Source organism: Carassius gibelio, chromosome B19, assembly GCF_023724105.1.
Source record: "Carassius gibelio isolate Cgi1373 ecotype wild population from Czech Republic chromosome B19, carGib1.2-hapl.c, whole genome shotgun sequence".
Classification (NCBI taxonomy): domain Eukaryota; kingdom Metazoa; phylum Chordata; class Actinopteri; order Cypriniformes; family Cyprinidae; genus Carassius; species Carassius gibelio.
In genome coordinates this window covers 8,348,698-8,371,658 of record NC_068414.1, presented here as the reverse complement: position 1 = coordinate 8,371,658, position 22,961 = coordinate 8,348,698, and the positions used below count along the sequence as shown (strand labels likewise).

General features: G+C 39.5%; 2 protein-coding genes, 1 long non-coding RNA gene and 1 pseudogene across 10 annotated transcripts; 2 read left to right on the top strand and 2 right to left on the bottom strand.

The window, feature by feature from the left end:
• Window positions 1-2,928: 2,928 nt before the first annotated feature.
• On the bottom strand, window positions 2,929-4,615 carry LOC127979229 (zona pellucida sperm-binding protein 3). 2 transcript variants are annotated; one of them, XM_052584562.1, is made up of 8 exons: window positions 4,432-4,615; window positions 4,075-4,356; window positions 3,867-3,990; window positions 3,621-3,795; window positions 3,405-3,525; window positions 3,244-3,325; window positions 3,095-3,186; window positions 2,929-3,027 (listed from the first exon to the last, which is right to left on the bottom strand). In XM_052584562.1, exons 3-8 carry the CDS (start codon window positions 3,871-3,873, stop codon window positions 2,989-2,991), a joined length of 516 nt encoding a protein of 171 aa, XP_052440522.1. In that variant the 5' UTR covers window positions 3,874-3,990; window positions 4,075-4,356; window positions 4,432-4,615; the 3' UTR covers window positions 2,929-2,988. The 2 variants fall into 2 exon arrangements, with proteins under 2 accessions (XP_052440522.1, XP_052440523.1); XM_052584563.1 differs by having other exon boundaries at window positions 4,075-4,193.
• Window positions 4,616-6,065: 1,450 nt separating this feature from the next.
• LOC127979200 (zona pellucida sperm-binding protein 4-like) lies at window positions 6,066-8,135 on the top strand. Of its 7 annotated transcripts, none has more exons than XM_052584489.1 (9): window positions 6,066-6,330; window positions 6,457-6,657; window positions 6,727-6,914; window positions 6,983-7,080; window positions 7,152-7,309; window positions 7,383-7,575; window positions 7,648-7,795; window positions 7,875-7,947; window positions 8,026-8,135. In XM_052584489.1, the coding sequence occupies exons 1-9, from the start codon at window positions 6,093-6,095 to the stop codon at window positions 8,100-8,102; spliced, it is 1,374 nt and encodes a 457-aa protein (XP_052440449.1). In that variant the 5' UTR covers window positions 6,066-6,092; the 3' UTR covers window positions 8,103-8,135. The 7 variants fall into 7 exon arrangements, with proteins under 7 accessions (XP_052440449.1, XP_052440447.1, XP_052440448.1 ...); XM_052584487.1 differs by having other exon boundaries at window positions 6,415-6,657; XM_052584488.1 differs by having other exon boundaries at window positions 6,066-6,372; window positions 6,499-6,657.
• Window positions 6,072-14,265, bottom strand: LOC127979239 (uncharacterized). The gene is made up of 2 exons (XR_008158754.1): window positions 14,135-14,265; window positions 6,072-6,372 (listed from the first exon to the last, which is right to left on the bottom strand). It is a non-coding gene; the product is annotated as an uncharacterized LOC127979239 (long non-coding RNA).
• LOC127979201 (zona pellucida sperm-binding protein 4-like) lies at window positions 13,834-15,891 on the top strand (annotated as a pseudogene).
• Window positions 15,892-22,961: the final 7,070 nt, after the last annotated feature.

The window sequence follows — 22,961 nt, the reverse complement described above, 5'->3', positions numbered from 1 at the left end:
TTTGAATAATGCATTAGTAAGTGTTGAAATTAACATCAACTAAGATTAATAAATGCTGTAGAAGGATTGTTCTTGCTTGGATCATGTTAACTACAGTAGTTAACCAACATTAACATTATTCTAAAGTGCTACCGAAAAATCAATGATTTTGACCCATACAATGGATTCTTGGCTATTGGGATAAATATACCCCAGCAACTTAAGGTTTTGTGCTCCAGGAACATAAATATGAACATTTATTGACTCATCTCACCCTCACAAAAACAGATTAAGTATTCTTTAATATGAATGCCATTTATTTCAATCCCATTTTATTAACCAACGTCTGCTACTGACCTTCGATGGTTCATCCAAAACTAGAAAGGACACATTTGTTTGAGTGATGTTATTGCTGAAGAGTGTTGAACTAGCTTCTGCGCCCTCCACTGTACAGACGTTCATTTCCTTCAGCCTGCCTCATTCACTTCACTTTTACATTTGTAAAATAATTTTATATATTACAAACAAACAAGCAAGCCCTGTCCAGATTTAAAAAGTAACTCAAAAGTAACGTAATGCATTTCTTCCCATAAAAAAGTGACCAAGTAACGTAATACGTTTTTAGGGAGTAAGGCACTATTTGAATGCATTACTTTTAAAAGTAACTTTCTCCAAAACAACGCTGTGCAGGATCTGGATCTTGTGGGCCAGGTTTGAGGATCGCTGGTCTGAACCACGAGGGGTTCTGTGAGTGTAACCTGCCCTTGGATCTGTACGCCTAGTGTTGTGTTAGTGAGCCTGCTTCAGTCCAGAAGAAGAAACCATCTGAATGATTGAAAGCACTCGAGTGCAGTTCATTCTTATGTGCCACTGATCTGAGAGTCACTTCTTCATGTTTCTCTGAGTTCAGGGAAGAAAGCAGGTTATACAACATACCCGGGCAAGTTTACAAGCACAAGTGATACTGTACTGTCCAAAATCCTCATCGATAACCCTTACGATATGATGTTCATGTGGTATATGGTAATAAAGGACTATGAACTGTGGTGTGGTCTGGTTGCTGACAAATGAATATCAAAGATATAGAGACAGGAAACAGACAATCCTCCGATTTTCACAGATGGATCAAAGGGGAGCTGGTCTTCCTTTCAGTAAATCACATCAGACTGTTTCTGTGTTTCCACTTCCAATGTTAAAGATAATATGCATGAAAGTTAACCCTCTGGAGTCTAAGGGTATTTTTGTGGCCTGGAGAAGTTTTGTCATGCCCTGTTATTTGTGCTTTTTTCAGTTTCTTATAAATATCTAAATGGGTCTAATATCACTGTAATCAGCACAAACTGGGCTATAATAATATGTGAAATGCATGCATGTACATGATTGTATTTTGGAGAAATAAAAATGTTATGCATGGTTAGTGAAAAACTAAAAAATGTTAAATCACTTGAATAAGGCAATAAAACACAAAGAACATTGGTTCCCGGGACTGTTGAGAACTGGGGCTTGTAGCCTAGAATTTTTCTTTCTAAATTATGTGAAAATCATCTTGTTTACTCGCTCACAGAAAACAATATATTGATTTAAATTTTCTAAGACACTTTTTGTTGGTAAAAGTCATATGCGAGTAGGCGACAACTATCATGAATATCATTGTGATTTACACCTGAGAAGACAAAGGCCTGCATAATGAGCTGCATAATGAGCTGCATAATGAGCCTCTCATTCAGCTGTGCCACTGAGAGGGAGGAGTTACAAGAAAGAATGTGAGAACAAAATAAAAGTATATAATTTTATGTTTGTAGTTTATTAAGAATATATTTAATTATCCCACAACATAATTTAATATCCACTTGGGGGAGCAGTTAAACAGTTTATTAGGAACAATCAAAGCTGACTTTCAAACAATTTTTTTGGCACCATTACTCCAGTCACAATCCTTCAGAAATCCTTTTAACAATCTTATTTTCTACCAAAAAAAAGAAAATCCATTATTATCATCATTTTTTATTATTACTAATGTTGAAAAGAGCGGAGAATATTTTTCAGTTTTTTTTTTTTTAGGGGGAATAAATTAAAAGAACTGCATTGTTTTTACATTTGTTAGAGTTATCTATTTGTTACATTTATATTATTTACATCAAGCTTTTGAATGGTATAGTATATTATTGAAACTTTATAATGTTTCACTTGATTATACATTTAGTCAGGAATTATAGTTTGGAAAAAGTCTAAAAGTAAAAATGTTTACACGTTATGTGAAAACTAGTACAAATAAATAAAAAGAAACGTACTCATGTTTATGATCTCTGCTGAATAAAGTGCTTCATTCTTTTTTTCTGAGGAAATCCATTTCTCAAATCCTCAACCACATCACATCTTTTTTGGGTGAATTAGGTCTTATTCCTATCATCGAAGCAAACAGTAAAATAAAAACTTGAACAGTCTGGCTGCTTTTTTTCCCTGTTATGGGCGTATTCAAGCTGCGCACTTCAGTTTGAATCTGAATTGCGTGTTCAGCGCGGTCACATTAGATATAATGAAAGGAGACATGTAAAACAGACATCGCGTTGTTTTCATATGGATTACTTTATCTCAGAATATTTCGGCAGCACTTGTTTAGTTTAAAAGTAGACATTACAGGCTTTCTATAGATATTCATTTCATTTTACTGAAATGTTTGTACATGACGATCAGCGGAGACAAAGGCTGCAGACAGCGCATCTTGTTTGTTATCTTTATTTTATAAGTGCACAAAAGGTTTTGTTATGGCTGGATCCAAAAAAAACTAAACCCTTTACAGATTCGATTGATGTATTGCTCTTATCTGTATGATTAAAACAGAGTGTAATTTAAAGTTCTTTTTTGGGGTTATCAGGAGAAAATAACTCAACGCATATGCGTTAATCGACTCGAAAGGGTTAAACTAGACAAGAAAAACTGAAACGAGAATAAGTTTGCTCCCCCACATTTATTGAAGACCAGCTAAAGTCTTCTTGTGCTCTTGAACCACTACAGGACTGAGCGAGGCCTTCCCTTCCCACTGAAGGCCTAGAAAAAGCAGACACCAAAGTTAAGTGCTTGAAGGGTCAAAAACCAAGCTTAAACACCTTCCTACCTCCAAAAGGAGAAGCAGCAGTTCCACCATCAGGACCACATGTTGAGTCACAGCAACCACAAACCTGGTTGTTCCCATCAGCAGCAAGCCACCTGCAATACGAAATAGACATGGCACCTTTAATGTATTCGTAAGTGGCATGAACATACCCATTGGCAAAGAACAGGATTTGTGGAGCGCGTCACTAGGTGCAGAAGCAAGAGTGGCCTTCAGAACACACGTCATGTAGATCTGCAAGAGACACCACGGGTAAGGGGACACGAACCAAAGCAAATGGGAGAGGTCATTCTCCAACACTCATAATACAGACAGAAGGACTGGATCCCCCCTGGAACATGAAGGCCTCCAGCTGGAACCGGATTTTGTCTTCCTGGGATCGAGGCACGAAGCGCGAGCTGGAAGCTGTGACCTTGGCATCCACAAGACATCCAAGGAGTAAAAAGTAGTTGTCAGGGACAAAGCTGTTACAAGGAGCAAACTCGAGAACAAGTCAACTCTGCAGCATCTGGTGACATGAACACACCCATGATTCTCAATGAACAAATATCTCGGAAGGGCGTTCACATCAGGTACTTGGGTGGCCATACAGCGGTCCACAAACACACGCAGAGGGACGTGGTTGTATACCTTCACAGATGCCTCGACATTAATAACGTCACCCAGGAAGTAAGAGTTTGAAGGCCTCTCATAGGACCAGTCATCTGCAAGAGGGAAGAACTGCTTAGGCACAGCCTCGTTCACAAGGCAGAAGGTCTAGAGAAACTGCACAAACCAGTCATGAGCTTCAGGGAGAACACCAAGACTTCTTGAGTGTTGACTTCTTGACTTCTTCAGCCTCCAGTGAGGCATAAGGGATCCAAGTTGGCTTCAAGGCACTACTGCTGACATTTTGAAACCTGCAGTTCAAGAAGTGACCAATTAAATGGGCTTCCAGTTCCACCACTGCAAGCAATGCCACAAGTCACAAAAAGGTCGCTTACCTTTGATAGTGGCATTGAACTCCAATAACTGCACCACCTGCACGGGTAATCTGAGTGCCAGCAAACACCTCAGGAGTGTAGGTAAGGGCAAAGGTGTAGACAAGCTCATCCTAGGTCATCTATAGGAGACTGACCTTGTTACCAAGAGGGTTCTCCGAAAAAGAGAACCCATTCCAAAAGGCATCTTAGCAAGTCATGCCATAACACTTGGTTACCCGAGTAAGCAGTTATTAAGAGTCTTTCCCACTAAAAGACAACCGTCCCATGGATGGTTCCCTGAATCTAGAACATATACCAAAACAAGGGCCCCATTTTTAGTAGGGTTCAATAAATCTAGGAACACTTAACAGCTCTTACCATCAAGACACTGTTGCAGTCCTGCAGTTCATTCTCAAAGAAGAGCACCTTAGAGCCTGGGACCAAACTGACAACAGGACATCCTCCCAGAGTCAGACCAGATGGCTGGATCAGTTCACCATTGCTAAACGAGTCCTGCTGTACCTCCACATGAATCCGGTTCGCACCGCATTGAATAGCTACACTACTGGGGGGGGGGGGGGGGGGTCACAGGTTGCCTCAAATGGAAGTCCACCGCCATCTCACCCAGCACTTCTGGAACAATGGGAAACCTCCAGTCCAAAGGCTTCACTGGACCCTGCAACACCTGCTTCTCCTGAAGACCAAGAGGCTCTTGTGCAAATCCTCTGTAGTCGAGACTCTGAAACAGAGAGGCCTTCTGCAAAGTGTTCCCGAGCACTTGAGAAGAAACAGTCACTCTGGAAGCTGGATATGATTGATGCTTCTTGCTTTTTGGACTTTGACTGGAACTCAAACTTCCAAAAACATTCTTCAGATCAAACACCACAAGCACAACCAGCACTAACACACATTGCAGAGGACCCATCCTGACAAACGTTAACACAATACCCACCAGTGCTCGTCTTTGCCATTAAGTACAGCTTTGAATTTAAGCGGCTCCTCCCCTTTCAGCTTGATTGATTACCTTTGGACCTCCAAAGGTCTCTGGGCCTGTAATTAACAAATGAGAACGTTCTGGAATGTCACTAGCCAGTGGAAGGCTTGATAAGCATCTGAGATTTTCATCTACACTTATTCACAATTTTACAATTAAAGTTTGACAGTGTGTCTATGATAGACAAAGAATGTCATTAAAAAAGTGCCTGATATGACTCAAATAATAGAGAATATTCATAAAAATCTCTCTCTTTTTTAAAGAGTTTTTAGTTTATCATTGGAAAAGATTTGGAAAAATGTAGAATTACATCGCTTGCTCCCCAATGAATCCTCTGCAGTGACTGGGTGGCATCAGAACGAAAGTCCAAAGAGCTATTATAAATATCAAAATAATCCACAAGTAATTCACATCAATTACGGTCTTGTGAAGGGAAAGGCTGTCTGTTTATAAGAAACAAATCCATCGTTGAGAAATTCAAATGATTGATTCCGGCCAAAATATGAGCTCAAAAATCCCAATTAAAGGTGCCATAGAATGCATTGATACAATATTTTAAATTAGATCTACATAAAAGGTACGTGGCTTGGGTATGGGCAAAAATTATCTGGAACGGTTTTACATGTCCATTTACAACCCTGGGATTTGTCCCTAGAATTATTTGGAAGGGTCATGAACAATAATGTTGAGCTCTGCTCTGATTGGATGTTTCACAGCGTGGATCTCTTCTGTCCAGCGTGAACGATGGCGAGATTAGGCATCCAACCTGATATGTTTGAGCCTGTATCAGACGAAGATAAAGATTTGGAAAGAATGTTTAGCGTCCGCGTGAACGAGTCTTGAGAGACTTGTCAGTGAAGATGTGGACGCAGCCTCTGTGTTGCTTTTATACGCGTTTTTTCTTAATAAGAATTGAATCTCGAGATCCAATGAGAATCACCCAGTTGTTAATGAAGAGGGAGGGGCTATCATTAATTAGCTGGAATCTGTAGAATACAAAAAGACCAAAGGGCAATAGCTTCACTTTGTGTTTAGCTGTTAAACAATGGCTGGAATTTGGTGTTTGGCTCAGATTTTGGTGGGCTGTGCTTTCTGTCATGCTGTCCCACAGTGGAGTCAATCGCTTCAGGATACTCAAGCTCTGATGATCCAGCAAACTGACCAGCAGTTTCAGCTCCAGAAGCCAGTTCAACAGCTAACTAACCAGCAGTTTCCATTTCAGAAGCCAGTTCCACAACAACCTAAGCCGCAATTTCCATTTCAGAAGCCAGTTCCACAACAACCTAAGCCGCAGTTTCCGCTTCAGAAGCCAGTTCCACAACAACCTAAGCTGCAGTTTCCGCTTCAGAAGCCAGTTCCACAACAACCTAAGCTGCAGTTTCCGCTTCAGAAGCCAGTTCCACAACAACCTAAGCCGCAGTTTCCGCTTCAGAAGCCAGTTCCACAACAACCTAAGCCGCAGTTTCCGCTTCAGAAGCCAGTTCAACTTGATAAATGTGCTGTAGCTGATTCTGAGCAGATCCAATGTGGTCTACCTGGGATCAGTGGTGCTGAGTGTGAAGCTATCCTCTGCTGCTTTAATGGACAGCAGTGTTTCTATGGGAGGGCAGGTAAACATTCTCCATGTTATTCTGTTCGTGTTAAACAGTTTCTCTAAATTTAACCTGCTCTTGTTCTAGTGACTGTCCAGTGTATTCGAGATGGTCAGTTTGTGGTAGTGGTGTCTCGAGACGTTACCTTGCCTCGACTGAGTCTGGATTCTGTTCAACTACTGGGTGGAAACGACCCACCTTGTGCTCCTGTGGGGTCTACACCTTCCTTTGCTATATACCAGTTCCCTGTGACCGCATGTGGCACGAGCGTGATGGTAAGCAGCTGCTACTGCTTTTATTCTGCATCGCTTGGACTGGATGCTGACACCGTTTCTATTGACAGGAGGACGGTGGATATGTGGTGTATGAAAACCGAATGACCTCATCGTATGAAGTGGGGATTGGACCATATGGTTCCATCACAAGGGACAGTCATTTTGAGTAGGTGATCCATGACTTGGTGTGACCACTAATCCCTGATAAATGCTACAAGTTTGCTGTGTGTCGTCCAGGTTTCTCTTCCAGTGTAGATATTCGGGAACTTCTGTGGAAGCTCTGGTTGTGGAGGTCAACTCTGTTCCTCCACCTCCACCAGTAGCCGCTCCTGGACCTCTCAGGATGGAGATCAGACTGGCCAATGGCCAATGTGTCACCAAAGGCTGTGCTGAAGGTAAGGTCTTGTCCTGTGTCTGCCTAAAGCCTTTCAAACTGGAGTCTGGTTAAACCCCAGTGTTGATCCTCAGGGGATGAAGCCTACACGTCCTACTACAGTGACGCTGATTATCCCATCACAAAAGTCCTGCGAGAGCCTGTGTATGTTGAGGTGCACATTATGGAGAGGACTGACCCCAACATTGTCCTGATGCTGGGACGTTGTTGGACTACTTCAACCCCCAGTCCACTCAGTCTCCCCCAGTGGGACCTTCTGATCGACGGGTGAGTGTACAGTCAATCTTCGTCCTCTTAGTCTGCTGGGAGACCCTTTCTAACCTTCTCTTTTGTCTTCAGATGCCCTTACCAGGACGACCGCTATCTGACCACACTGGTTCCAGTGACTGGATCGTCTGGTCTTCAGTTCCCAAACCACTACAAGCGCTTTGTTGTGAAGATGTTCACATTCGTAGATCCAGCCTCACTGGCTGCTCTGCAGGAAACCGTATGCCCCCCTTTACTTGAACATTTGTGTATTTACTACTTGTGGATTCTATGACTTGAGCCTCTTTCTTCCCTGTCAGGTCTTCATCCACTGCAGTACAGAGGTGTGCCATCCATCATCTGGCTCTTGTGAGCAAAGCTGCACCAGGAAACGTGAGTTCTTGCTTTCTCTCGACAAAAGGAACTGAGCATTTTAGAAGTGCGTTCTCACTTCTAACACTTCTCTTTCAGGAAGAGAAACTCGTATCAAGGCTGTCTCTGGGGAGCAGACTGTGGTTTCTAGTGGAGAAGTCACTCTGGTCATGTAAATCTAGTGTTTTTAATAAACCGTGCAGAACCCCGAGGTATCTCTTTGTCTATTGTTTTGGTTCGACAGAATCCGGGATTACATGCCTCTTCCCAGTTGTTTTTTCCTCGCACTATTAAACCAAGGCATTCCTCTCTCCATCTTCCAGTTGTTAACCTGGAGCAGTTCAAGGTTCCCCTATTTTAATTTGTCTTCCAAACGGTAGTTTGGCTCCCGATATTCACGATATAAAGTTATGTGGATTACTTGCTGCTTTATTAAATCCAACTCAAATTGCTGAGCTCAAGTTTTAAATGGAAGATAAAGTCTTAATAGTTGGTGATTTTAATATCCATGTCGATAATGAAAAAGATTTATTGGGATCAGCTTTTATAGACATTCTGAACTCTATTGGTGTTAGACAACATGTTTCAGGACCTACTCATTGTCGAAATCATACTCTAGATTTAATACTGTCACATGGAATTGATGTTGATAGTGTTGAAATTATTCAGCCAAGTGATGATATCTCAGATCATTATTTAGTTCTGTGTAAACTTCATATAGCCAAAATTGTAAATTCTACTTGTTACAAGTATCGAAGAACCATCACTTCTACCACAAAAGACTGCTTTTTAAGTTATCTTCCTGATGTATCCAAATTCCTTAGCATATCCAAAACCTCAGAACAACTTGATGTAACAGAAACTATGGACTCTCTCTTTTCTAGCACGTTAAATACAGTTGCTCCTTTACGCTTAAGGTTAATGAAAACAGTTTGACACCATGGTATAATGAGCATACTCGCACCCTCGCAAAGAGAGCAGCCCGAAAAATGGAGCGCAGCTGGAGGAAAACAAAACTAGAGGTATTTCGTATTGCTTGGCGGGAAAGTAGCATATCCTATAGAAAAGCATTAAAAACTGCTAGATCTGATTGCTTTTCTTCTCTTTTAGAAGAAAACAAACATAACCCCAGGTATTTATTCAATTCAGTGGCTAAATTAACGAAAAATAAAGCCTCAACAAGTGTTGACATTTCCCAACACCACAACAGTAATGCCTTTATGAACTTCTTTACTTTTAAAATCGATACTATTAGAGATAAAATTGCAACCATTCAGCCGTCAGCTACAGTATCACATCAGACAGTGCACTATAGACCCCCTGAGGAACAGTTCCACTCATTCTCTACTATAGGAGAGGAAGAATTGTATAAACTTGTTAAATCATCTAAACCAACAACATGTATGTTAGACCCTATACCATCTAAGCTCCTAAAAGAGGTGCTTCCAGAAGTCATAGGTCCTCTTCTGACTATTATTAATTCCTCATTGTCATTAGGATATGTCCCCAAAACCTTCAAAGTGGCTGTTATTAAGCCTCTCATAAAAAAACCACAACTTGACCCCAGATAACTTGTTAATTATAGACCAATCTCGAATCTCCCTTTTCTGTCCAAGATACTAGAAAAGGTGGTATCCTAACAATTATATTCCTTCTTAGAGAAAAATGGTATATGTGAGGATTTCCAGTCAGGATTTAGACCGTATCATAGTACTGAAACTGCTCTCCTTAGAGTTACAAATGATCTGCTCTTATCATCTGATCGTGGGTGTATATCTCTATTAGTTTTATTGGATCTTAGTGCTGCGTTTGACACAATTGACCACAACATTCTTTTGCATAGACTTGAACACTTTGTTGGCATCAGTGGAAGTGCATTAGCATGGTTTAAATCGTATTTATATGACCGCCATCAGTTCGTAGCAGTGAATGAAGATGTATCATATCGATCACAGGTGCAGTATGGAGTACCTCAAGGCTCAGTACTAGGGCCGCTACTCTTCACGCTTTATATGTTACCCTTGGGAGATATCATCAGGAAACATGGTGTTAGCTTTCACTGTTATGCTGATGATACTCAGCTCTATATTTCCTCGCAGCCTGGTGAAACACACCAATTTGAAAAACTAATGGAATGCATAGTCGATATAAAAAATTGGATGACGAGTAATTTCTTACTTCTAAATTCAGAAAAAACAGAGGTGTTAATCATAGGGCCTAAAAACTCTGCTTGTAATAACCTAGAACACTGTCTAAGACTTGATGGTTGCTCTGTCAATTCTTCGTCATCAGTTAGGAACCTAGGTGTGCTTACTTGATCGCAATCTTTCCTTAGAAAGCCACGTTTCTAGCATTTGTAAAACTGCATTTTTCCATCTCAAAAATATATCTAAATTACGGCCTATGCTCTCAATGTCAAATGCAGAAATGTTAATCCATGCATTTATGACTTCAAGGTTAGACTATTGTAATGCTTTATTGGGTGGTTGTTCTGCACGCTTGGTAAACAAACTACAGCTAGTCCAAAATGCAGCAGCAAGAGTTCTTACTAGAACCAGGAAGTATGACCATATTAGCCCGGTCCTGTCCACACTGCACTGGCTCCCTATCAAACATCGTATAGATTTTAAAATATTGCTTATTACTTATAAAGCCCTGAATGGTTTAGCACCTCAGTATTTGAATGAGCTCCTTTTACATTATACTCCTCTACGTCCGCTACGTTCTCAAAACTCAGGCAATTTGATAATACCTAGAATATCAAAATCAACTGCGGGCGGCAGATCCTTTTCCTATGTGGCGCCTAAACTCTGGAATAACCTACCTAACATTGTTCGGGAGGCAGACACACTCTTGCAGTTTAAATCTAGATTAAAGACCCATCTCTTTAACCTGGCATACACATAACATACTAATATGCTTTTAATATCCAAATCCGTTAAAGGATTTTTAGGCTGCATTAATTAGGTAAACTGGAACCGGAAACACTTCACATAACACCGTACTTTCTACATCATTAGAAGAATGGCATCTACGCTAATATTTGTCTGTTTCTGTCTTATTCCGAGGTCACCGTAGCCACCAGATCCAGTCCGTATCCAGATCAGAGGGTCACTGCAGTCGCCCGGATCCAGTACGTATCCAGACCAGATGGTGGATCAGCACCTAGAAAGGACCTCTACTGCCCTGAAAGACAGCGGAGACCAGGACAACTAGAGCCCAGATACAGATCCCCTGTAAAGACCTTGTCATAGAGGACCACCAGGACAAGACCACAGTAAACAGATGATTCTTCTGCACAATCTGACTTTGCTGCAGCCTGGAATTGAACTACTGGTTTCGTCTGGTCAGAGGAGAACTGGCCCCCCAACTGAGCCTGGTTTCTCCCAAGGTTTTTTTCTCCATTCTGTCACCGATGGAGTTTCGGTTCCTTGCCGCTGTTGCCTCTGGCTTGCTTAGTTGGGGTCACTTCATCTACAGCGATATCGTTGACTTGATTGCAAATAAATGCATAGACACTATTTAAACTGAACAGAGATGACATAGCTGAATTCAATGATGAACTGCCTTTAACTATCATTTTGCATTATTGACGCACTGTTTTCCTAATGAATGTTGTTCAGTGCTTTGACGCAATGTATTTTGTTTAAAGCACTATATAAATAAAGGTGAAGGAAGTCAATTCTCGACTGTCTTGAAGCAAACACGAAACAGTGTCAATTGTCCTCAACTCAAAGTAATGCTATTAAAGGGATCCTCCTCCCAAAATGAAAATGGTGTCACTAATCACTTACCCCCGTGTCGTTCCAAACCTGTAGAAACTTCATTCGTCTTTGGAACACAATTGAACCCCTTACTTGTCACCCCCCCCCCCCCATTTTCAGCATGGAGACACGAATGACATGCCCAAAATTAAAAGGTTGCTGCTAAGGAGTCTTTCTTACTAGATACATAATCAACATCTGTTCACACAGCTGACACCTCAAAGTTTACTGTTCAGGAATCAGAATTACTTAGACTCTTATAATAGAGATGTATGTAAGCTCAAACATGTCTGTAAAAATATTAAAAACCTATTTAAAAGTGATTTGTAGGATATGATTTTAGATACATAATGAAGCTAAAGCCACAAGTCTACTAATACTTCATTTTGACATTTCAGAATATAATCCCACAAAGTGTGAATTTTATGAAACCTTTTCTAAGACCGTGTCATGTGTGTTTTTAGAGAAGGCTAGTAAAATTGATTTATGACTCCTGGAATGTAATTATCTTTTGTTTGGACCGGCAAAACTGCCCCATTCATGATTCTATTGTTACGAAATGAGCCTTTCACACATGGGCCAGGTATGACCCAAAATCCTGATTCTTCATTTATCATTATTCCAGTATACATTTACCCCACTCTTATCAAAAACCTTACTATAAAAATACAACAAAACATTTTCTTACAACCTTTGACAAAATGATTACAAAATGCATTATGAAGAAGAACTGCACCTGCTATGTAGCTGCATTAGAGCTAACGTTAGCATCAAGCTACATAAGACTATTCATGAAAATTAACCGATTGTTTGTAATAACCTCCTTTTGCGATCATGTGGAATTTTACTGCTGTAAAAATATGCTACTTATAGCCTTTTACGTCGCTGCACAAGTTAGCATTTCAGATGTACATTATTAATATTATAAAAACGCCCAAAATCACATACCAACCATTAACTAACGTAATCGTGTGTTTATTATTTGGATATTTCATGGCTACAGAGGTTTCTCTGTGTTGTTGTGGTCAGATATCAACACAAATGTGTACAGGAAATGCATCATGGGTAGGATGGGGCGGGATATGATGCACAGTTATGATGGACAAGACACGGGCGAATCCGGTCTCTGTCAGGGCGCACACGGAAAACTATTCACACAGAGACAGGACTGGGAGCGGATCATTATCATCAGATCGCGTAAATCAGTGGAAAATGATTAGAAATTAGGATTCTGACTGAAGTAAACATATCTCTGTGTATATGCAACTTTTGACAATAAACCCCATTTGACGCTTTTCAGTGAATCTATGAGAACACAAACCACTGCAGACGTGACTGAATATGAATGCTTGGTGAGTTTCTATTCTAAAAATGACTCCTATTTATTTTGTACTCCTGACAAAAAAAGATTTGGAAAAATGTAGAATTACATCGCTTGCTCCCCAATGAATCCTCTGCAGTGACTGGGTGGCATCAGAACGAAAGTCCAAAGAGCTATTATAAATATCAAAATAATCCACAAGTAATTCACATCAATTACGGTCTTGTGAAGGGAAAGGCTGTCTGTTTATAAGAAACAAATCCATCTTTGAGAAATTCAAATGATTGCTTCCGGCCAAAATATGAGCTCATAATCCCAATTAAAGGTGCCATAGAATGCATTGATACAATATTTTAAATGAGATCTACATAAAAGGTACGTGGCTTGGGTATGGGCAAAAATTCTCTGGAACGGTTTTACATGTCCATTTACAACCCTGGGATTTGTCCCTAGAATTATTTGGAAGGGTCATGAACAATAATGTTGAGCTCTGCTCTGATTGGATGTTTCACAGCGTGGATCTCTTCTGTCCAGCGTGAACGATGGCGAGATTAGGCATCCAACCTGATATGTTTGAGCCTGTATCAGACGAAGATAAAGATTTGGAAAGAATGTTTAGCGTCCATGTGAACGAGTCTTGAGAGAGTTGTCAGTGAAGATGTGGACGCAGCCTCTGTGTTGCTTTTATACGCGTTTTTTCTTAATAAGAATTGAATCTCGAGATTCAATGAGAATCACCCAGTTGTTAATGAAGAGGGAGGGGCTATCATTAATTAGCTGGAATCTGTAGAATACAAAAAGACCAAAGGGCAATAGCTTCACTTTGTGTTTAGCTGTTAAACAATGGCTGGAATTTGGTGTTTGGCTCAGATTTTGGTGGTCTGTGCTTTCTGTCATGCTGTCCCACAGTGGAGTCAATCGCTTCAGGATACTCAAGCTCTGATGATCCAGCAAACTGACCAGCAGTTTCAGCTCCAGAAGCCAGTTCAACAGCTAACTAACCAGCAGTTTCCATTTCAGAAGCCAGTTCCACAACAACCTAAGCCGCAATTTCCATTTCAGAAGCCAGTTCCACAACAACCTAAGCTGCAGTTTCCGCTTCAGAAGCCAGTTCCACAACAACCTAAGCCGCAGTTTCCGCTTCAGAAGCCAGTTCCACAACAACCTAAGCCGCAGTTTCCGCTTCAGAAGCCAGTTCCACAACCAAAGCCGCAGTTTCCGCTTCAGAAGCCAGTTCCACAACCAAAGCCGCAGTTTCCGCTTCAGAAGCCAGTTCAACTTGATAAATGTGCTGTAGCTGATTCTGAGCAGATCCAATGTGGTCTACCTGGGATCAGTGGTGCTGAGTGTGAAGCTATCAACTGCTGCTTTAATGGACAGCAGTGTTTCTATGGGAGGGCAGGTAAACATTCTCCATGTTATTCTGTTTGTTAAACAGTTTCTCTAAATTTAACCTGCTCTTGTTCTAGTGACTGTCCAGTGTATTAGAGATGGTCAGTTTGTGGTAGTGGTGTCTCGAGACGTTACCTTGCCTCGACTGAGTCTGGATTCTGTTCAACTACTGGGTGGAAACGACCCACCTTGTGCTCCTGTGGGGTCTACACCTTCCTTTGCTATATACCAGTTCCCTGTGACCGCATGTGGCACGAGCGTGATGGTAAGCAGCTGCTACTGCTTTTATTCTGCATCGCTTGGACTGGATGCTGACACCGTTTCTATTGACAGGAGGACGGTGGATATGTGGTGTAAGAAAACCGAATGACCTCATCGTATGAAGTGGGGATTGGACCATATGGTTCCATCACAAGGGACAGTCATGTTGAGTAGGTGATCCATGACTTGGTGTGACCACTAATCCCTGATAAATGCTACAAGTTTGCTGTGTGTCGTCCAGGTTTCTCTTCCAGTGTAGATATTCGGGAACTTCTGTGGAAGCTCTGGTTGTGGAGGTCAACTCTGTTCCTCCACCTCCACCAGTAGCCGCTCCTGGACCTCTCAGGATGGAGATCAGACTGGCCAATGGCCAATGTGTCACCAAAGGCTGTGCTGAAGGTAAGGTCTTGTCCTGTGTCTGCCTAAAGCCTTTCAAACTGGAGTCTGGTTAAACCCCAGTGTTGATCCTCAGGGGATGAAGCCTACACGTCCTACTACAGTGACGCTGATTATCCCATCACAAAAGTCCTGCGAGAGCCTGTGTATGTTGAGGTGCACATTATGGAGAGGACTGACCCCAACATTGTCCTGATGCTGGGACGTTGTTGGACTACTTCAACCCCCAGTCCACTCAGTCTCCCCCAGTGGGACCTTCTGATCGACGGGTGAGTGTACAGCCAATCTTCATCCTCTTAGTCTGCTGGGAGACCCTTTCTAACCTTCTCTTTTGTCTTCAGATGCCCTTACCAGGACGACCGCTATCTGACCACACTGGTTCCAGTGACTGGATCGTCTGGTCTTCAGTTCCCAAACCACTACAAGCGCTTTGTTGTGAAGATGTTCACATTCGTAGATCCAGCCTCACTGGCTGCTCTGCAGGAAACCGTATGCCCCCCTTTACTTGAACTATTGTGTATTTACTACTTGTGGATTCTATGACTTGAGCCTCTTTCTTCCCTGTCAGGTCTTCATCCACTGCAGTACAGAGGTGTGCCATCCATCATCTGGCTCTTGTGAGCAAAGCTGCACCAGGAAACGTGAGTTCTTGCTTTCTCTCGACAAAAGGAACTGAGCATTTTAGAAGTGCGTTCTCACTTCTAACACTTCTCTTTCAGGAAGAGACACTCGTATCAAGGCTATCTCTGGGGAGCAGACTGTGGTTTCTAGTGGAGAAGTTACTCTGGTCATGTAAATCTAGTGTTTTTAATAAACCGTGCAGAACCCCGAGGTATCTCTTTGTCTATTGTTTTGGTTTGACAGAATCCGGGATTACATGCCTCTTCCCAGTTGTTTTTTCCTCGCACTATTAAACCAAGGCATTCCTCTATCCATCGTCCAGTTGTTAACCTGGGGCAGCTCAAGGTTCCCCTGTTTTAATTTGTCTTCCAAACGGTAGTTTGGCTCCCGATATTCACAATATAAACTTATGTGGATTACTTGCGGCTTTAAATCCAACTCAAATTGCTGAGCTCAAGTTTTAAATGGAAGTCATTCTCGACTGTCTCGAAGCAAACACGAAACCGTGTCAATTGTCCTCAACTCAAAGTAATGCTATTAAAGGGATCCTCCTCCCAAAATGAAAATGGTGTCACTAATCACTTACCTCCGTGTCGTTCCAAACCTGTAGAAACTTCATTCGTCTTTGGAACACAATTGAACCCCTTACTTGTCACCCCCCCCCCCCCATTTTCAGCATGGAGACACGAATGACATGCCCAAAATTAAAAGGTTGCTGCTAAGGAGTCTTTCTTACTAGATACATAATCAACATCTGTTCACACAGCTGACACCTCAAAGTTTACTGTTCAGGAATCAGAATTACTTAGACTCTTATAATAGAGATGTATGTAAGCTCAAACATGTCTGTAAAAATATTAAAAACCTATTTAAAAGTGATTTGTAGGATATGATTTTAGATACATAATGAAGCTAAAGCCACCAGTCTACTAATACTTCGTTTTGACATTTCAGAATATAATCCCACAAAGTGTGAATTTTATGAAACCTTTTCTAAGACCGTGTCATGTGTGTTTTTAGAGAAGGCTAGTAAAATTGATTTATGACTCCTGGAACGCAATTTTTTTGTTTGGACTGGCAAAACTGCCCCATTCATGATTCTATTGTTACGAAACGAGCCTTTCACACATGGGCCAGGTATGACACAAAATCCTGATTCTTCATTTATCATTATTCCAGTATACATTTACCCCACTATTATAAAAAACCTTACTATAAAAATACAACAAAACATTTTCTTACAACCTTTGACAAAATGATTACAAAATGCATTATGAAGAAGAGCTGCACCTGCTATGTAGCTGCATTAGAGCTAACGTTAGCATCAAGCTACATAAAACTATTCATGAAAATTAACCGATTGTTTGTAATAAACTCCTTTTGCGATCACATGTGGAATTTTACTGCTGTAAAAATATGCTACTTATAGCCTTTTACGTCGCTGCACAAGTTAGCATTTCAGATGTACATTTTTAATATTGTTATAAAAACGCCCAAAATCACATACCAACCATTAACGTGTTTATTATTTGGATATTTCATGGGTACAGAGGTTTCTCTGTGTTGTTGTGGTCAGATATCAACACAGATGTGTACAGGAAATGCATCATGGGTAGGATGGGGCGGGATATGATGGACAAGACACGGGCGAATCCGGTCTCTGTCAGCGCGCACACGGAAAACTATTCACACAGAGACAGGACTGGGAGCGGATCATTATCATCAGATCGCGTAAATCAGTGGAAAATGATTAGAAATGAGGATTCTGACTGAAGTAAACATATCTCTGTGTATATGCAACTTTTGACAATAAACCCCATTTGACGCTTTTCAGTGAATCTATGAGAACACAAACCACTGCAGACGTGACTGAATATGAATGCTTGGTGAGTTTCTATTCTAAAAATGACTCCTATTTTGTACTCCTGACATAAATGACGGTCACTGCAGCAAAGTTTTAGCAAAACATTGGTCAAATATCGAAGCTAGAGTCTTTAAACTTTCAACTGATGCACATTCTCCAAGTGAGAGATTGAGGTTTAACGTGCTGTGAAAGTAAAACAATAATTTCGGGCCGGTGACCATCCTTGACAGCAAAGGGGTTAAAGATATTTTGGATGAAAACCGGGAGGCCTGTGACCATCCCATATACTGCCAAGGTCCAGGAAAGCACCATCGGAATTACCCATCTGCCATCAGTGGATGAACCGTAACGTTAGGAAGCGATGAGAACATATGCTTGTGGCGCGGCTGACACAGAAGAACGTACACAGTCTGACTACTCCGAGGATGCTTTTCTGGACCTTGACAGTGCATTTTACTTGGCAGCCTGTGGGCCAATCACAAGCCTCCTGGTTTTCATCTAAAATAAGTGGTACTCCGAAGATGAACGAAGCTCTTATGGGTTCGGAACGACTTGGGGGCAAGTGATGACGATCTTCATTTTGGGGTGGAGTATCCCTTTAGTATTGAAACCGCCCAAGATGTTGCACAAGTGACAAACCAACAGTTTTCAAAAAAGGTCATTCACTGAGTCAATTCGTCAATGATTTTTCAGAATTCTAACGGACCTGCTACTGCACAAAAGACCCCTTACGTCAGTACAGGTTCTGCAAGTTTGGCACACCAAATACTAAACTTAAGTGATGCCTGCCGTTTTCCTAAAATGTAAAGCCTATAAAATAACCCATCTGAAGGTGGAAAATGTGGTGCCAGTGTTGATACTGGGAGTGCGCTTCTATTGTACATGGATTTAAAAAGCATGAGAGAGATGTGAACAGCATTAGGAAACAAATTTAACTGATCAAACCTATTTGGGGGATGCAAGGAGGAAATTAAACTGCTCATTTGAAGTTACCAACACGAAGAAAATCAAGTTCACTGCATAAGATGCATGCAAAAATTTGCAGTGCTTCAAGGAAGTGGACGTTCACACATAACTCTTTTGGCACAAGTGCCAATTAACAGAATTCCCTTTACAGCATCATGGGCAATGTATTCCACCTATACAGTACTCCTAAAAAAGGGAGCTCACAGCAGGTCCCTTTAAAAGGTTTATTAATGACGGAGTGGGTTTAATTGGTTTATTTGTCATGTAGTGATTCTGGATCTGGCCAGAAACTATCAGGAGCTGCTTTATGAAAACTTGCTAACTGAATAGGCATGATGGTCAAGGAAATATAATTGCTTTTGGGAATTCTGGGAAATAAGAAAACAGACAAACTGGCAAAGGAGCAGTCAAAAAATAAAAGGGAGACAAGTAAACTCAATCAAAGAAGATAGATGTTTTAAGAGAAACGAGAGCTGACAAATATAAGATAATGATAGGCAGGCTGAGAATGAGGTTATATAGCAGATTTCACACAATGGAAAACAATCGACAGGATGATGTGATCGTGTTTTTAAGTTATGTGAGAAATTAATTTGTGACAGAAAATAACTGATGACTAATTTACAGTAAATAGGAAGGATAGATGGCAATATGAAACTACATATCAGATGCCAGGCCAGTCTAAATTGGATTGGTCAGAAGAGGATAAAATAGAAATTTCAAATATACAGACTCAATTAGACCAGTTTTACCTTAACAAAGCCCAAGGGGCATTTGTTAGATCACGGGCGAAGTGGATAGAGGTTGGGGAAAAAAATTCAGCCTATTTTAATAGGCTTGAAAAACGAAGACAAGAAAAAAAACACAATTTCTTGTCTATTAATTAATGGGGAAGACTGCACAGAATCCAAATCAATAGCGAGAGAAATTTATAACTTTTATAGTATATTTTACTCTCCTTGTTACAATGAACACGAGTCAAAATTTTTTTTTCCAACAATAGAGGATAAGATCCCAAAAATTGATAATGACTTTAAAACGTTATGTGAAGAAGGTTTAAAATTAGGGGAATTAGATGAAGTTATTAAAAAAATAGCATCTGATCGTTCGCCTGGTCCAGATGGATTAACCGCTAATTTCTATAAATATTTTTGGGAAAACATAAAAGGATTACTATTTGATGCAATTATAGAGAGTATTGATAAAAAAGAATTGATGACAACGATGAAACAGGGATTAATTAAACTAATACCCAAACCAGAGAAAGACAAACAAATATTAAATAACTTAAGGCCTATCACTCTCCTCAATACAGACTATAAACTCCTTACCATGGCATTGGCATTTAGATTAAAAGTAGGTCTCTCTAAAATTATAAGCAACTCGCAATCAGGATTCATGAAAGGGAGATTAATTCATAATAATATCAGATTGGTCTTAGATCTAATAGATTACAATTATTTGGTGGAAGATGATGCTTATATTTTATTTCTTGACTTTCAAAAAGCTTTTGATTCGGTTGAACATTCTTTTATTTATCACGCATTAGAATACTTTGGATTTGGAAAATATTTTTTTGTTGTATAACATCCCAATGAAAAAGGAGGTTCGTTATTTGGGTATATGGGTTTCCAAAGACTCTAGAACAAGTAACAACAAGAACATCCAGAAGCCTATTGAAAAATCCAGAAAAATATTAAATAATTGGTTGCAGAGAGACCTAACGTTATTTGAAAGATCATTATTGACAAAAACTGAACGTATCTCTAGACTAATATACCCAGCATACTCATTACCGCTTTCCATTAAAAACCTAAAAGAAATAAACACTCTTATCTTTAACTTTATTTGGAAAAATAAACAACATTATATTAGAAAAGCAGATATGATAAAAAAATATGAGGAGGGAGGAATAAATGCAATTGATTTTAAGACCATGGATGGTGCACTTAAACTAAAATGGCTCCAGTCGTTTTTGAATTGTAGTGAAGACTTGTGGTTCTCTTTACCTAAGTTTGTGTTTAAAAAATTAGGCGGTATAGATTTTCTATTGACGTGATTTTGAGGTTTCAAAGTTACCCGTGAAATTCTCTGCCTTCCACCAACAAGTGCTGCTCTATTGGAAAATGGCTTACAAGCATAACTTTAGTCCACATAACGTCCCGATTTGGAATAACAGGGTGTTTTAAGAAGGAAGAAATCAATTTTCTTGGAAGGATGGTTGGAAAAACTAATTTGGTTCATTGTTCATATGATGAATGAAGAAGGAAATCTATTAAAATGTGAGCAATTTAGTAATAAATATAAAATAATTTATACGCTGGAGGACTACAGAAATGTAGTTGATCACATTCCACTGGCTATGATTAATATAATAAGGAATAATTTGGATCAGTCCCTAAACCCGAAATTACATAAAGCACAGATCAATGGTATAAATTTTCATGACAAAAAATGCAATAACCGGTTGCTGAGAAAATTTCTAATTGATGAGATCTATCCTGGGTCCTCTAAAAGAACATATTATTTAAAAAAACTTAAACAAACAAGAAATAACATCAATTAGAACTAAGTTTTTGAAATTTCCTATTCCTCCCAAATTTAAAGAAATCCATTTTAAAATGGTAAACGAAATTTATCCTTCACAAGAATTTATTCAAAAATATTCAAATTTGAAACGGAGAATTGTTATTTTTGTAAATCATTGTCAGAATCAACAGAACATATTGTTTTTGAGTGTGAGATTGTACATAACTTGTGGAAGGAAATACATAACTGGCTGATTTCAAAGTCTATTCAAATAGATTTTTTTTTTCCTGGAATGGGATCAAATATGGACTTTTAATGAAGAATAAAAAAGTTGAATATTTGATAAATAATATAATACTATTTGTTAAATTCTATATCCACAAATGTTGTTTCACAAAATATCTTCCAAATGTGAATGCATTAAAAAATGACTTTTATTTATTTTGTAAATCCTTAAAGGAAATTGATACAGTCCCTGCTATTAACCTCTTCTCACTTATATCAGAATATCAGTTGATATAAACTCCTATGTTAGGGAATTTGAATTGTTCTTATGTTTATTTATTTTTAGTTATATTTCTTTGGTTAAGTTGTTATTGTTTTATGTACTTATTAATTTAAATACATTATAGCCGATAAGGTCAAACTATTTTGTTTAAATAACTGGTGCTTACTACATTTTTGGTTAGGGAGAATTTTTTTCTTCTAAGATTTTTTGTATGAAGGTGTAATGTGAAATAGTCGTTCGCTATGTTGTATGTCTTTCTGTTTTGTATGGTTTGAAGTTTAAATAAATGTATTGGAAGAAAAAAAAAAAGATTCCAGGCCAGCTGTTGTCAAACTTGTGCAAAAAGGGAAAGCATGCGCAGTAGCAGGCTCCGGCGGCTCTTCCGGTGAAATGATGACGTCAAGGACACGCGCAGGCAGCACTGTCTCTTCCGGTTCGGAGCGACGTGGAGTGCGGCAGCGTAGACATGTGAGTGAGACATAACGCTTGCTTTTCACCGAAAATGTTGATATGATTAATCATTTCATGCGTTATATACTTTTGTAACAATATTTGGCGCACATTAATCGAACACCTGTATCTGTTCACTGTTAAGAAAAATGATTTGACTAACGTTACGCGAAACCACGTGCATTAGTTTGATCCACTGAGTAAGGCCATGAATTCTCTAACGGCATGTGAAACTAGTAACGTTACCATTAAAACATGGACAATAAAAAAAAAAGGTTTTTGCAACAAAAAAAGTGTACAAAAGGTAACGTTAACTGTTAGGAATGTAAACGTTACGTGATCGTCCGAATAAAGTGTACTGAGCAATGACGTGTCGTGATCAAATAAAGGCGCGAACATACAGTGTGGAAACATTTAAAACTGTCCGAGAAAAAATAATTAAAGAGTTCATTGTCCGCTGAGAAGAGGAAGATGTTGAATGATGAGTGAAATCAGAAAAGTGGCCTAAATCACAAACTGCAGAGTGTTGTGTTCTAATACACACACGAAATAATAATAAAAAAAGTCTTAATTGTAAATATTTTATTTTAAAAGTAAATATTTCTAAATTGTTTTGTAATTGATTTTTTATTTTATAAAGCTCATGCTTTCAAAGTTTAATTCATGCAGTGCTGAAAAACATTTGCCAAAAAGAAGTTTTCGGTATTACGGCCCAGTGCTTAATTTTTTTTGGCTAATGCAAATAGTTTTAATTTAGTGCATCCATAAAAAAATGCAACGTTGTTATTTTCAGTTAATGTGTTAAGCTCCTGATTCGCTACAGATAACTGTAATAATACAACACCGTACAGAAAACTATATTGTTTCATTTCAATAATTAAAAAGTTATGTGATAAACGGCAGTTTACAATATTTAGTAACACATTGGAGTGGTTTGTACAAATGAAATAACCACTGGTCTCT